A 16,366-nucleotide genomic window follows, 5' to 3' on the forward strand; every position below is an offset into this window, starting at 1 on the left:
CTGTGCTGCTGCTCCAGTTTCAACTATTCTGCCTTATTATTATTCGACCATGCTGGTCATTTATGAACATTTGAACATCTTGACCATGTTTTGTTATAATCTCCACCCGGCACAGCCAGAAGAGGACTGGCCACCCCACATAGCCTGGTTCCTCTCTAGGTTTCTTCCTAGGTTTTGGCCTTTCTAGGGAGTTTTTCCTAGCCACCGTGCTTCTACACCTGCATTGCTTGCTGTTTGGGGTTTTAGGCTGGGTTTCTGTACAGCACTTTGAGATATCAGCTGATATATAAATACATTTGATTTGATTTGATTTGATTTAGTTTTGGTTTAGAGGTCAGTGACTCTGTAATCTCCTCCTCCTGTTTGAGTGACATGTTTAGTTTTGGTTTAGAGGTCAGTTACTCTGTAAGCTCCTCCTCCTGTTTGAGTGACATGTTTGGTTTTGTTGCTAGGGAACGCAACACTGGTGTTCCTGGTTCTGCATAGATATGTGCTCATCGTCCATGTTACCTGGTCATTCTGGTTCTGCATAGATATGTGCTCATCGTCCACTTGAATCATCATCTCCTTCACTTTTCTCTCTAGTTTCCTGTTGGCTTGTTGCAGGTTGATGTTGTCTCTGAGAAGAAAATATGAAACCCTGTCAGACACTCATGATCACAGTCATCAGCTCTCCCCTCCACCTTACCTTTAATTTCCCTTCCACCTCTCATCTCCTCTCTCTGCAGCCTCAGCTCTCCCCTCCACCTCTCCTCTCTCTCCAGCCTCAGCTCTCCCCTCCACCTCTCCTCTCCCCTCCCTGCAGCCTCAGCTCTCCCCTCCACCTCTCCTCTCCTCTCCCTGCAGCCTCAGCTCTCCCCTCCACCTCCTCTCCCTGCAGCCTCAGCTCTCCCCTCCACCTCTCCTCTCCCTGCAGCCTCAGCTCTCCCCTCCACCTCTCCTCTCCTCTCCCTGCAGCCTCAGCTTTCCCCTCCACCTCCTCTCTCTGCAGCCTCAGCTCTCCCCTCCACCTCTCCTCTCTCTCTAGCCTCAGCTCTCCCCTCCAACTCTCATCTCCTCTCCCCTCCATGCAGCCTCAGCTCTCCCCTCCACCTCTCCTCTCCTCTCCCCTCCACCTCTCCTCTCCTCTCCCTGCAGCCTCAGCTTTCCCCTCCACCTCTCCTCTCCCTGCAGCCTCAGCTCTCCCCTCCACCTCCTCTCCCCTCCCTGCAGCCTCAGCTCTCCCCTCCATCTCCTCTCCCTGCAGCCTCAGCTCTCCCCTCCATCTCCTCTCCCTGCAGCCTCAGCTCTCCCCTCCACCCTCACATCTCCCCCTCCCTGCAGGCTCAGCTCTCCCCTGCATCGCTCATCTCCTCTCCCTGCACCTCTCATCTTCTCTCCCCTCCACCTCTCATCTCCTCTCCACCTCTCATCTCCCCTCCACCTCTCATCTCCTCTCCCCTCCACCTCCTCTCCCTGCAGCCTCAGCTCTCCCCCACAACTCATCTCCTCTCCCCTCCACCTCTCATCTCTCCCCTCCACCTCTCATCTCTCCCCGCCACCTCTTATCTCTCCCCTCCACCTCTCATCTCCTCTCCCCTTCACCTCCTCTCCCTGCAGCCTCAGCGCTCCCCCACAACTCATCTACTCTCCCCTCCACCTCTCATCACCTCTCATCTCTCTCATCACCTCTCATCTCTCTCATCACCTCACATCTCTCCCCTCCACCTCCTCTCCCTGCAGCCCCAGCTCTCCCCTCCACCTCCTCTCCTTGCAGCCTCAGCTCTCCCCTCCACCTCCTCTCCCTGCAGCCTCAGCTCCCCTCACCTCTCATCTCCTCTCCCCTCTCATCTCCTCTCCCCTCCACCTCTCATCTCCTCTCCCCTCCACCTCCTCTCCCTGCAGCCTCAGCTCTCCCCCACAACTCATCTACTCTCCCCTCCACCTCTCATCACCTCTCCTCTCCCCTCCATCTCACCTCTCCTCTCCCTCCAGCCTCCCCTCCAGCTCCTGGATCCTTCCCTCCAGTCTGGAAACCACAACATCCTGATTGGACCTCTGAGAGCCCTCTAGATGAGACACCCTACTCTTCAGGTCCTTATTCTGGAAGAGAACAATACCGGGTGAGCATGACATGTTGTATAAGAGGGTCAGGAAGCACTGGGTCATCATCATGACAGGTTCAATCGTCGACTGCAGAGAGAGATTGGTGATGTCACAGGGGTTAGAAGTTTACCTGTCTCTCCAGAGTGATCTTGTCACACTCCAGGTCCTGTTTGACTGCTCTCTCCTGCAGCAGCTCACCTCTTATCAGCTCCATCTGTCAGCAGAGAGAAAGAGACATGAATAGGCCTCCACTACACACTGCAGAAGCCATTATGAAACTATTATGGACATGATGTCTGGTCTGTCTGTTTGTGTTTCATTCTAGATCAGACAGCAAGTGAGCAGGATCCCAAAAGACTATTCTCTACTGACAGTTAGTCAGTGACCCCGGCCGAGAGGAGGACTCTACTGACAGTTAGACAGAGGCCTCTGCCGAGAGGAGGACTCTACTGACAGTTAGACAGAGGCCCCGGCCGAGAGGAGGACTCTACTGAAAGGGAGTGTAAAGGGAGTGTAAAGGGACAGTAAAGGGAGTGTAAAGGGACAGTAAGGGAGTGTAAAGTAACAGTAAAGGGAGTGTAAAGGGACAGTAAAGTAACAGTAAAGGGACAATAAAGTGAGTGTAAAGGGACAGTAAAGTGAGTGTAAAGGGACAGTAAAGTGAGTGTAAAGGAAGTGTAAAGGGAGTGTAAAGGGACAGTAAAGGCAGTGTAAAGTGACAGTAAAGGGACAGAAAAGGGAGTGTAAATGGACAGTAAAGTGAGTGTAAAGGGACAGTAAAGTGAGTGTAAAGGAAGTGTAAAGGGAGTGTAAAGGGACAGTAAAGGTAGTGTAAAGTGACAGTAAAGGGACAGTAAAGGGAGTGTAAAGGGACAGTAAAGGGAGTGTAAAGGGAGTGTAAAGGGACAGTAAAGGGAGTGTAAAGGGACAGTAAAAGGGCTGTAAAGGGACAGTAAAGGGGCTGTAAAGGGAGTGTAAAGGGAGTATAAATGGACAGTAAAGGGACAGCAAAGGGAGTGTAAAGGGACAGTAAAGGGACAGCAAAGGGAGTGTAAAGGGACAGTAAAGGGAGTGTAAAGGGACAGTAACAGGGCTGTAAAAGGGACAGTAAAGGGGCTGTAAAGGGAGTGTAAAGGGAGTATAAATGGACAGTAAAGGGACAGCAAAGGGAGTGTAAAGGGACAGTAAAGGGAGTGTAAAGGGAATGTAAAGGGACAGTAAAGGGAAAGTAAAGTTACAGTAAAGTTACAGTAAAGGAACAGTAAAGGGAGTGTAAAGGGACAGTAAGGAACAGTAAAGGGAGTGTAAATGGAGTGTAAAGGGACAGTAAAGGGAGTGTAAAGGAAGTGTAAAGGGACAGTAAAGGGAGTGTAAAGGGACAGTAAAGGGAGTGTAAAGGGAGTGTAAAGGGAATGTAAAGGGGACATTAAAGGGAGTGTAAAGTGACAGTAAAGGGACAGCAAAGGGAGTGTAAAGGGGACATTAAAGGGAGTGTAAAGGGACAGTAAAGGGAGTGTAAAGGGGACATTAAAGGGAGTGTAAAGGGACAGTAAATGGAGTGTAAAGGGACAGTAAAGGGATAGTAAAGGGAGTGTAAAGGGACAGTAAAAGGACTGCAAGGGACAGTAAAGGGAGTGTAAAGTGACAGTAAAGGGACAGTAAAGGGAGTGTAAAGGGACAGTAAAGGGAGTGTAAAGGGACAGTAAAGGGACAGTAAAGGGAGTGTAAAGGGACAGTAAAGGGAGTGTAAAGGGACAGTAAAGGGAGTGTAAAGGGACAGTAAAGGGAGTGTAAAGGGACAGTAAAGGGAGTGTAAAGTGACAGTAAAGTGAGAGTAAAGGGAGTGTAAAGGGAGTGTAAAGGGACAGTAAAGGGAGCGTAAAGGGACAGTAAAGGGAGTGTAAAGTGACAGTAAAGGGACAGTAAAGGGAGTGTAAAGGGGGAGTATAAAGGGAGTGTAAAGGGACAGTAAAGGGAGTGTAAAGGGACAGTAAAGGGAGTGTAAAGGGGGAGTATAAAGGGAGTGTAAAGGGACAGTAAAGTAAGTGTAAAGGGACAGTAAAGGGAGTGTAAAGGGACAGTAAAGGGAGTGTAAAGGGACAGTAAGGGAGTGTAAAGGGACAGTAAAGTAAGTGTAAAGGGACAGTAAAGGGAGTGTAAAGGGACAGTAAAGGGAGTGTAAAGAGAGTAAAGGGGCAGTAAAGGGAGTGTAAAGTGGCGGCAGGGTAGCCTAGTGGTTAGAGCGTTGGACTAGTAACCGGAAGGTTGCAAGTTCAAATCCCTGAACTGACAAGGTACAAATCTGTTGTTCTGCCCCTGAACAGGCAGTTAACCCACTGTTCCTAGAAAATAAGAGTTTGTTCTTAACTGACTTGCCTAGTTAAATAAAGGTAAAAAAAACAGTAAAGGGAGTGTAAAGGGACGGTAACAGATTCATGTTGTGTTTTAATTAGTCTGGCCTACTTTACCGACATACACACCCACACACGCGCACACACAATGCATTTATAGCTGCATCAGCGTTTCACAAACATAAACAAGTGTGTTTGGAGGCAGTTGTTGACAGAAGGATTGTAATACTGGAAACAAAGGATCTGACCAGTCTGACCTTCCTCTCATTTCAGCAACTTTCACTGTTGGAAGAGGAAGACATCTGAGAACTCAGACCTAAATGTGATATTGATTTTTTTTAAATGGGTTCATGTCTGCCGTTAGCGAGGGAAGGCCCCTGATTGGGCACCATCTATTGTGTGTGTGTCTGTGTGTCTGTGTGTGTCTGTGTGTGTGTGTGTCTCTGTGTGTGTGTGTGTGTGTGTGTCTCTGTGTGTGTGTGTGTGTCTCTGTGTGTCTCTGTGTGTGTCTGTGTGTGTGTATGTGTGTGTCTGTGTGTGTGTGTGTGTGTGTGTGTGTGTGTGTGTGTGTGTGTGTGTGTGTGTGTGTGTGTGTGTTTCTGAGTACTGGCCTGTTGTTTTCCTTGATCCACTCTGTTCATCAGGAGATCTGTACTGCTCCTCTCATCCTGCAGATCCTGCTCCAGTTGGCTCATCTGACCCTGAAATAGGAAACACAGGATATATAACCTGTGGTTATGCGTAATATGGGGCCGCAGGGTAGCCTAGTGGTTAGAGTGGAGGGGCGGCAGGTAGCCTAGTGGTTAGAGTGGAGGGGCGGCAGGTAGTCTAGTGGTTAGAGTGGAGGGACGGCAGGTAGCCTAGTGGTTAGAGTGGAGGGGCGGCAGGTAGCCTAGTGGTTAGAGTGGAGGGGCGGCAGGTAGCCTAGTGGTTAGAGTGGAGGGGCGGCAGGTAGCCTAGTGGTTAGAGTGGAGGGGCGGCAGGTAGCCTAGTGGTTAGAGTGGAGGGGCGGCAGGTAGCCTAGTGGTTAGAGTGGAGGGGCGGCAGGTAGCCTAGTGGTTAGAGTGGAGGGGCGGCAGGTAGTCTAGTGGTTAGAGTGGAGGGGTGGCAGGTAGCCTAGTGGTTAGAGTGGAGGGGCGGCAGGTAGCCTAGTGGTTAGAGTGGAGGGGCAGCAGGGTAGCCTAGAGGTTAGAGTGGAGGGGCGGCAGGTAGTCTAGTGGTTAGTGTGGAGGGGTGGCAGGTAGTCTAGTGGTTAGAGTGGAGGGGCGGCAGGTAGCCTAGTGGTTAGAGTGGAGGGGTGGCAGGTAGCCTAGTGGTTAGAGTGGAGGGGTGGCAGGTAGTCTAGAGGTTAGAGTGGAGGGGCGGCAGGTAGCCTAGTGGTTAGAGTGGAGGGGTGGCAGGTAGTCTAGTGGTTAGAGTGGAGGGGTGGCAGGTAGTCTAGTGGTTAGAGTGGAGGGGCGGCAGGTAGTCTAGTGGTTAGAGTGGAGGGGCGGCAGGTATCCTAGTGGTTAGAGTGGAGGGGCGGCAGGTATCCTAGTGGTTAGAGTGGAGGGGCGGCAGGTATCCTAGTGGTTAGAGTGGAGGGGCGGCAGGTATCCTAGTGGTTAGAGTGGAGGGGCGGCAGGTATCCTAGTGGTTAGAGCGTTGGGCCATTGACCCGGAAAGGTTGCTAGATCGAATCCCCCGAGCTGACAAGGTAAAAATCTGTCGTTCTGCCCCATGAACAAGGCAGTTAACCAACTGTTCCTAGGCTGTCATTGTAAATAAGAATTTGTTCTTAACTGACTTGCCTCGTTAAATAATAACACTGTCAAGACATATCTTATAACCATTTAGTGTTGCTTTCTATACATGACTTGTATAGACTGGTCTGTGGATTCTACCTGCCACTGGTGCAGGTGACAACATGTTTTGCCATCAGCAACACAAACAGCAGTTATCGGTAAGTCTCAGTGGTAAATCAGCAACTGCCGAGCTTTTCCACTCCCCTCATCTCTACAAGGACATGCAGGTGGAAATAGAGGGATTTGAAGAGGTAAACATGTCAACGAGTCAGAGTGGGAAACATTTGTCTTGCAGTACGGGCGGGGGGGGGGGGGTTGCCCTGAGGGAACGGTGGGAGGTTGCCCTGAGGGAACGGCGGGGGGAATGCCCTTAGGGTACGGGGGGGGGCGGGGATGCCCTTAGGGTACGGGGGGGAGGGATGCCCTTAGGGTACGGGGTGGGGATGCCCTTAGGGTACGGGGGGGGGATGCCCTTAGGGTACGGGGGGGAGGGATGCCCTTAGGGTACGGGGTGGGGATGCCCTTAGGGTACCGGGGGGATGCTCTGAGGATGGGTGTTAAAACCAGATGAGGGGGTTGTGGTACAACACAATAAAATCCCATCTCGTGTGGAAGCCAACCGTACTGATAGTTTCTTTTTACACAATCCAATAGATCCATATCGCAAGAGATCCATATCGTATGCAATATTTTTTTATGTGCATCTCAGACGCGTGTAAGGTACGTTTTTTATAGTTTGTCTAGTTGTGTGTGCCTCTCCTCCACACACACACACACACAATAACAGTACCTCAATGAGTTTGACCTGTCGGGCGTGGTCCTCCTGGGCATGAGCGTTCCTCTCCTCCAGCTCCTCCACCTTCCTCTCCAGTTGTCTGCCTCTCTGCTGGGCCTCCTCCCACTCCCTACGACCCCGCTCCAGACCCTGCTCCAGGGTAAGTAGCTGAACGAACACACACACACACACACACACACACACACACACGTAACAGAGTTAAGAACTAGCTAGCTTGAAATGTCGCCAGTGGAGCTATCAAATAGGACTCGTTTTCTATAGCTCAAATCGGCTCGTACGTTGTCAAGCGGGTTAGTCGCGTGTGTTGGAGACATGGAGGAGCCTGGTTCATAGCCCAGACAGAGCCAAGTCTAGGTAGGGAATGCTATATGCTAAGCTAACGCACACATAACATATTAAACATGAAACAACTGTTCAATAGCTTTCATTTTACATTACGGTCTCCTCTCCTGATAAACCTTTCAACTCTAGAATCACTGCTCAGTTCCTTCTCTCTGAAGCATGAGAGAGAAAGAGAGAGAGAGAGAGAGAGAGAGAGAGAGAGATAGAAAGAAAGAGAGAGACAGATAAAGAGAGAGAGAGAGAAAGAGAGAAAGATAGAAAGAAAGAGAGAGACAGATAAAGAGAGAGAGAGAAAGAGTAAGAGAAAGAGAGATAGAAAGAGAGTAAGAGAAAGAGAGAAAGAGAAAGAGGGGCAGAGAAAGAAAGAAAGAGAGAAACAGAGAGAGTATAATCAGACTATGATCCATCCATCGGTGACTCAATACAGGAAAATGTCCCACCACACCTCTTCCTGCAGTTTTCTGGTATTCTGTTGTGATTTCTCCAGGTCCAGTCTCTTTTCCTGCAGCTGTTGTTGGAGCTCAGTCAGCTCTGTGTGGCTCTTCTTTCTGACTTCATCAACCTGCAGCTGGAGCTGCTCAGTGGACGCCTCACACTCCTCCACCTTAACACTCATCTGGAGCAGAGAGAGAGGAGAGAGGAGAGAGAGAGAGAGAAGGGAGAGAGAGAGAGAGAGAGAGAGAGAGAGAGAGAGAGAGAGAGACAGCGAGTGGAAGGAGTAAAACAGACTGAATGGTGCTCATTGAACATTCCCCCCCATGATAAATGATGTTTTTCATGCAACGCCTATCATTTGCACTGGTGAGAACTCTAGTGTAATTCATGAGTATCATAACTTCTAAACCCAGCAGCACTCAAGGGTGGAGACAAGAAAAATAAATATTGAAATTATACTGGTCCTCTTCATTGAAACACAATGTACTTCTCAGTGGCCTATGACCTACAGTACACCTCCCTCCCTTTCCCATCCCCCTATCCCCTCCTCTACCCATCCCCCTATCCCCTCCTCTACCCATCCCTCCCTCTCACCTCCCTCTGCAGTTTCTCCACAGTGCTGTTCTGCAGTCTCCTCTCCTCCTCCAGATCACTCTTCATCATCCTGAGCTCCTCTGTTCTCCTCCTCTCCTCCTTCAGCCTCTCTTTCGCCTCCCTGTGGAGGTGGTTCAGCTGGGTCAACTCGCTCTGTGAGAGGGAAGCACCACAGACAAAAGGACCGTGTTAGTGTGTGGTGAGACTACGGAGAAGCAGGAGACTACATATAACTGCTACAACTACAGGTTGTCCAAGTTGGAAATATCGTTTTTTTTTTTTTTAAAGACTTGTTTACCTGTATAAAAGTCGGAATCTAACAACAAGTCTACTATGTATATTTCATTATTATATATTTATTATTATTATCATTATTATTATTATTATTATTATTATCATATTATGCATTTCAAGCATTTTTTGCTGACCTGTACATTCTCCAGCTTTATTAGTTGGTCTTTGTTTGTCTGGCTGATCTCCTCTTCCTTCTCCTTCACCTCCGCTAGCGTTCCCTCCACCTGCTGCTTCTCTCGCTGTGGAAACACATTTTATTATTAATTTATCTAAAAACTCAGTTTATGAGGCATTTTGTAGAACGTTCTACATCATCGAGAGTCTATATTTCCCTCCAGGTGCTCCCTTCCTTCCTCCTTTCCTTCCTTCCTTCCTCCCTCCCTTCCTCTACCTCACCTTGAGTTGCTCTACGCATTTCACCAGCTGTCTCTGTAGAGTTTTGGACTCCTTGATGACGAGGTTGAGCTGGTCCACCTTGCTCTCCAGCTCCTCTACCTGGGTTAGTGTAGAGATGGGACACAATTATGTTAGCTTCAGGACAACCTGGTCTCCGAGCAAAACGTATTATATTTACTGAAGTCGGGGGCCTCTCCATTTAGTATGATTATGTTCCTTACCTTAAGCTACCAGTGTAATAGCGGTCGCACAATATTAACGACTAGTATCCTACTTCTTGATCGTTTAGTATGATATATTACCTTTGACTGCTTTAGTATGCTAAATATATGCTACGTTAGGTTACACTGTAAAAAAAATATATATATATATATATATATATATATATTTATATATCCTAATGAATTAGATTAAATAGACGTGAGGGACCTGATCCTAGATCAGCACTCATACTCAGATATTTTATGAATACGGGCCCTGATATGTTATCTGGACACGCTGTACAGAGCATTATGGATATTGTAGCACATCATTATGGGTACTGTAGTATAGTGCATTATGGGTACTGTAGTACAGCATTATGGGTTCTGTAGTATAGTGCATTACGGGTACTGTAGTATAGTGCATTACGGGTACTGTAGTAGTGCATTACGGGTACTGTAGTACAGCATTATGGGTACTGTAGTACAGCATTATGGGTACTGTAGTACAGCATTATGGGTATTGTATTACAGCATTATGGGTACTGTAGTACAGCATTATGGGTGCTGTAGTACAGCATTATGGGTTCTGTAGTATAGTGCATTACGGGTACTGTAGTAGTGCATTACGGGTACTGTAGTACAGCATTATGGGTATTGTATTACATCATTATGGGTACAGTAGTACAGTGCATTATGGGTACTGTAGTACATCATTATGGGTACTGTAGTACATCATTATGGGTACTGTAGTACAGCATTATGGGTGCTGTAGTACAGCATTATGGGTGCTGTAGTACAGCATTATGGGTGCTGTAGTACAGCATTATGGGTGCTGTAGTACAGCATTATGGGTGCTGTAGTACAGCATTATGGGTACTGTAGTACAGCATTATGGGTATTGTATTACAGCATTATGGGTACTGTAGTACAGCATTATGGGTGCTGTAGTACAGCATTATGGGTGCTGTAGTACAGCATTATGGGTGCTGTAGTACATAATGCCCCAGTACCTGTCCCTTAAGCTCCTCTCTCTCCTGGATCCGCTCCTTCACCTGGCCCCGGGCCTCCCCTCTCTCCTCCTCCACCTCCTTCTTCTCCTGGCTCAGAACTGTGTTACTCTGACAGGGAGACAGAGGGAGTTAGAACACACACAAGATACAATATGTTGAGTGGAACATTAAGTTATGCTATTGAGCTACTGGGATATTCAATTCAATTCAACTCAACTCATCATTTACCTCTTTCACCTCCTCCACCTCCTCTTGGAGCTTCTGCACCTCCTTGTCGTACACCTCCTTCATAATGCCCAGCTCCTTGTCATGACTCTCCACTTCCTCCTTCAGCGCTCCCTTCAGGGCGGTCAGCTCCCTCTCCCTCCAGTGTAGCACCTCCTCCTGCTCCTCCTGCACCTGAATGAGCTCCTGGAAGTCCAACCGCAGCTGGGCCAGATCCTAAAAAACAGACACGTCTTTTAACTTCTAGAAATCCATCTAGTTCTGACTTGAACTCCGTGCTTCAGAGCCATCCTAATAGCAAGGTTTTTACTTCCTGTGTGCTTGTGTCTCGGAGGGGGTCGGAACAAAACGGAATATTCTTTACCGTTTCCTTGTGACAATTAAAGTGACCACCTTCTTCCTCTCTTCAAAAGTAGAAAATACACTTGTAATATGTGTAAGAATAGTACACACTCTATATGGTCTATACAAATCAAATCAAACTTTATTTGTCACATGCGACGAATACAACAAGTGTAGACCTTACCCGTGAAATGCTTTACTTACAAGCCTTTTAACCAACAGTGCAGTTCAAGAAGAGTTAAGAAAATATTTACCAAATAGACTAAAGTAAAAAGTAATCATAAAAAGTAACACAATAAGAATAACAATAACGTGGCTATATACAGGGTATTACGGTACAGAGTCAATGTGGAGGCTATATACAGGGTGTTACGGTACAGAGTCAATGTAGAGGCTATATACAGGGGTACCGGTACAGAGTCAATGTGGAGGCTATATACAGGGTGTTACGGTACAGAGTCAGTGTGGAGGCTATATACAGGGGGTACCGGTACAGAGTCAATGTGGAGGTTATATACAGGGGTACCGGTACAGAGTCAATGTGGAGGCTATATACAGGGGGTACCGGTACAGAGTCAATGTGGAGGCTTTATACAGGGTGTTACGGTACAGAGTCAATGTGGAGGCTATATACAGGGTGTTACGGTACAGAGTCAATGTGGAGGCTATATACAGGGTGTTACGGTACAGAGTCAATGTGGAGGCTATATACAGGGTGTTACGGTACAGAGTCAATGTGGAGGCTATATACAGGGGGTACCGGTACAGAGTCAATGTGGAGGCTATGTACAGGGTATTACGGTACAGAGTCAATGTGGAGGCTATGTACAGGGTATTACGGTACAGAGTCAATGTGGAGGCTATATACAGGGTATTACGGTACAGAGTCAATGTGGAGGCTATATACAGGGTATTACGGTACAGAGTCAATGTGGAGGCTATATACAGGGGGGTACCGGTACAGAGTCAATGTGGAGGTTATATACAGGGGTACCGGTACAGAGTCAATGTGGAGGCTATATACAGGGGGTACCGGTACAGAGTCAATGTGGAGGCTTTATACAGGGTGTTACGGTACAGAGTCAATGTGGAGGCTATATACAGGGTGTTACGGTACAGAGTCAATGTGGAGGCTATATACAGGGTGTTACGGTACAGAGTCAATGTGGAGGCTATATACAGGGTGTTACGGTACAGAGTCAATGTGGAGGCTATATACAGGGGGTACCGGTACAGAGTCAATGTGGAGGCTATATACAGGGGGTACCGGTACAGAGTCAATGTGGAGGCTATATACAGGGGGTACCGGTACAGAGTCAATGTGGAGGCTATATACAGGGTGTTACGGTACAGAGTCAATGTGGAGGCTATATACAGGGTGTTACGGTACAGAGTCAATGTGGAGGCTATATACAGGGTGTTACGGTACAGAGTCAATGTGGAGGCTATATACAGGGGGTACCGGTACAGAGTCAATGTGGAGGCTATATACAGGGGGTACCGGTACAGAGTCAATGTGGAGGCTATATACAGGGGGTACCGGTACAGAGTCAACGTGGAGGTTATATACAGGGTGTTACGGTACAGAGTCAATGTGGAGGCTATATACAGGGGGTACTGGTACAGAGTCAATGTGGAGGCTATATACAGGGTGTTACGGTACAGAGTCAATGTGGAGGCTATATACAGGGGGTACCGGTACAGAGTCAATGTGGAGGCTATATACAGGTGGTACCGGTACAGAGTCAATGTGGAGGCTATATACAGGGGGTACTGGTACAGAGTCAATGTGGAGGTTATATACAGGGGATACCGGTACAGAGTCAATGTGGAGGCTATATACAGGGTGTTACGGTAAAGAGTCAATGTGGAGGCTATATACAGGGTGTTACGGTACAGAGTCAATGTGGAGGCTATATACAGGGTGTTACGGTACAGAGTCAATGTGGAGGCTATATACAGGGTATTACGGTACAGACTCAATGTGGAGGCTATATACAGGGGGTACCGGTACAGAGTCAATGTGGAGGTTATATACAGGGGTACCGGTACAGAGTCAATGTGGAGGCTATATACAGGGGGTACCGGTACAGAGTCAATGTGGAGGTTATATACAGGGGGTACCGGTACAGAGTCAATGTGGAGGTTATATACAGGGGTACCGGTACAGAGTCAATGTGGAGGCTATATACAGGGGGTACCGGTACAGAGTCAATGTGGAGGTTATATACAGGGTGTTACGGTAAAGAGTCAATGTGGAGGCTATATACAGGGTGTTACGGTACAGAGTCAATGTGGAGGCTATATACAGGGTGTTACGGTACAGAGTCAATGTGGAGGCTATATACAGGGTGTTACGGTACAGAGTCAATGTGGAGGCTATATACAGGGGGTACCGGTACAGAGTCAATGTGGAGGCTATATACAGGGTGTTACGGTACAGAGTCAATGTGGAGGCTATATACAGGGTGTTACGGTACGGAGTCAATGTGGAGGCTATATACAGGGTGTTACGGTACAGAGTCAATGTGGAGGCTATATACAGGGGGTACCGGTACAGAGTCAATGTGGAGGCTATATACAGGGGGTACCGGTACAGAGTCAATGTGGAGGCTATATACAGGGGGTACCGGTACAGAGTCAATGTGGAGGCTATATACAGGGTGTTACGGTACAGAGTCAATGTGCAGGCTATATACAGGGTGTTACGGTACAGAGTCAATGTGGAGGCTATATACAGGGTGTTACGGTACAGAGTCAATGTGGAGGCTATATACAGGGGGTACCGGTACAGAGTCAATGTGGAGGCTATATACAGGGGGTACCGGTACAGAGTCAATGTGGAGGTTATATACAGGGGTACCGGTACAGAGTCAATGTGGAGGCTATATACAGGGGGTACCGGTACAGAGTCAATGTGGAGGCTTTATACAGGGTGTTACGGTACAGAGTCAATGTGGAGGCTATATACAGGGTGTTACGGTACAGAGTCAATGTGGAGGCTATATACAGGGTGTTACGGTACAGAGTCAATGTGGAGGCTATATACAGGGTGTTACGGTACAGAGTCAATGTGGAGGCTATATACAGGGGGTACCGGTACAGAGTCAATGTGGAGGCTATGTACAGGGTATTACGGTACAGAGTCAATGTGGAGGCTATGTACAGGGTATTACGGTACAGAGTCAATGTGGAGGCTATATACAGGGTATTACGGTACAGAGTCAATGTGGAGGCTATATACAGGGTATTACGGTACAGAGTCAATGTGGAGGCTATATACAGGGGGGTACCGGTACAGAGTCAATGTGGAGGTTATATACAGGGGTACCGGTACAGAGTCAATGTGGAGGCTATATACAGGGGGTACCGGTACAGAGTCAATGTGGAGGCTTTATACAGGGTGTTACGGTACAGAGTCAATGTGGAGGCTATATACAGGGTGTTACGGTACAGAGTCAATGTGGAGGCTATATACAGGGTGTTACGGTACAGAGTCAATGTGGAGGCTATATACAGGGTGTTACGGTACAGAGTCAATGTGGAGGCTATATACAGGGGGTACCGGTACAGAGTCAATGTGGAGGCTATATACAGGGGGTACCGGTACAGAGTCAATGTGGAGGCTATATACAGGGGGTACCGGTACAGAGTCAATGTGGAGGCTATATACAGGGTGTTACGGTACAGAGTCAATGTGGAGGCTATATACAGGGTGTTACGGTACAGAGTCAATGTGGAGGCTATATACAGGGTGTTACGGTACAGAGTCAATGTGGAGGCTATATACAGGGGGTACCGGTACAGAGTCAATGTGGAGGCTATATACAGGGGGTACCGGTACAGAGTCAATGTGGAGGCTATATACAGGGGGTACCGGTACAGAGTCAACGTGGAGGTTATATACAGGGTGTTACGGTACAGAGTCAATGTGGAGGCTATATACAGGGGGTACTGGTACAGAGTCAATGTGGAGGCTATATACAGGGTGTTACGGTACAGAGTCAATGTGGAGGCTATATACAGGGGGTACCGGTACAGAGTCAATGTGGAGGCTATATACAGGTGGTACCGGTACAGAGTCAATGTGGAGGCTATATACAGGGGGTACTGGTACAGAGTCAATGTGGAGGTTATATACAGGGGATACCGGTACAGAGTCAATGTGGAGGCTATATACAGGGTGTTACGGTAAAGAGTCAATGTGGAGGCTATATACAGGGTGTTACGGTACAGAGTCAATGTGGAGGCTATATACAGGGTGTTACGGTACAGAGTCAATGTGGAGGCTATATACAGGGTATTACGGTACAGACTCAATGTGGAGGCTATATACAGGGGGTACCGGTACAGAGTCAATGTGGAGGTTATATACAGGGGTACCGGTACAGAGTCAATGTGGAGGCTATATACAGGGGGTACCGGTACAGAGTCAATGTGGAGGTTATATACAGGGGGTACCGGTACAGAGTCAATGTGGAGGTTATATACAGGGGTACCGGTACAGAGTCAATGTGGAGGCTATATACAGGGGGTACCGGTACAGAGTCAATGTGGAGGTTATATACAGGGTGTTACGGTAAAGAGTCAATGTGGAGGCTATATACAGGGTGTTACGGTACAGAGTCAATGTGGAGGCTATATACAGGGTGTTACGGTACAGAGTCAATGTGGAGGCTATATACAGGGTGTTACGGTACAGAGTCAATGTGGAGGCTATATACAGGGGGTACCGGTACAGAGTCAATGTGGAGGCTATATACAGGGTGTTACGGTACAGAGTCAATGTGGAGGCTATATACAGGGTGTTACGGTACGGAGTCAATGTGGAGGCTATATACAGGGTGTTACGGTACAGAGTCAATGTGGAGGCTATATACAGGGGGTACCGGTACAGAGTCAATGTGGAGGCTATATACAGGGGGTACCGGTACAGAGTCAATGTGGAGGCTATATACAGGGGGTACCGGTACAGAGTCAATGTGGAGGCTATATACAGGGTGTTACGGTACAGAGTCAATGTGCAGGCTATATACAGGGTGTTACGGTACAGAGTCAATGTGGAGGCTATATACAGGGTGTTACGGTACAGAGTCAATGTGGAGGCTATATACAGGGGGTACCGGTACAGAGTCAATGTGGAGGCTATATACAGGGGGTACCGGTACAGAGTCAATGTGGAGGCTATATACAGGGGGTACCGGTACAGAGTCAACGTGGAGGTTATATACAGGGTGTTACGGTACAGAGTCAATGTGGAGGCTATATACAGGGGGTACTGGTACAGAGTCAATGTGGAGGCTATATACAGGGTGTTACGGTACAGAGTCAATGTGGAGGCTATATACAGGGGGTACCGGTACAGAGTCAATGTGGAGGCTATATACAGGTGGTACCGGTACAGAGTCAATGTGGAGGCTATATACAGGGGGTACTGGTACAGAGTCAATGTGGAGGTTATATACAGGGGATACCGGTACAGAGTCAATGTGGAGGCTATATACAGGGT

At 48.0% G+C, this 16,366-nt stretch overlaps 1 protein-coding gene across 2 annotated transcripts in view; it reads right to left on the bottom strand.

Annotated features, from left to right (window-relative positions):
• LOC110502568 (cingulin-like protein 1) overlaps positions 1–16,366 on the bottom strand; it is a 33,575-nt gene that overhangs the window by 5,643 nt on the left and 11,566 nt on the right. Inside the window, exons 8-18 of one of the 2 annotated variants that reach the window (XM_036960789.2) lie at positions 10,519–10,731; positions 10,291–10,398; positions 9,078–9,176; positions 8,816–8,920; positions 8,388–8,540; positions 7,804–7,974; positions 7,011–7,163; positions 5,048–5,137; positions 2,216–2,299; positions 1,958–2,082; positions 511–619 (exon numbers count right to left, since the gene is read on the bottom strand). In XM_036960789.2, coding sequence (XP_036816684.2) covers positions 511–619; positions 1,958–2,082; positions 2,216–2,299; positions 5,048–5,137; positions 7,011–7,163; positions 7,804–7,974; positions 8,388–8,540; positions 8,816–8,920; positions 9,078–9,176; positions 10,291–10,398; positions 10,519–10,731 — 1,410 coding nt within the window. The remainder of the gene's footprint in view (positions 1–510; positions 620–1,957; positions 2,083–2,215; positions 2,300–5,047; positions 5,138–7,010; positions 7,164–7,803; positions 7,975–8,387; positions 8,541–8,815; positions 8,921–9,077; positions 9,177–10,290; positions 10,399–10,518; positions 10,732–16,366) is intronic. The other variant, XM_036960790.2, reaches the window with a different exon arrangement.

This window comes from Oncorhynchus mykiss, chromosome 2, assembly GCF_057628025.1.
Source record: "Oncorhynchus mykiss isolate SJ-2025 chromosome 2, ASM5762802v1, whole genome shotgun sequence".
Classification (NCBI taxonomy): domain Eukaryota; kingdom Metazoa; phylum Chordata; class Actinopteri; order Salmoniformes; family Salmonidae; genus Oncorhynchus; species Oncorhynchus mykiss.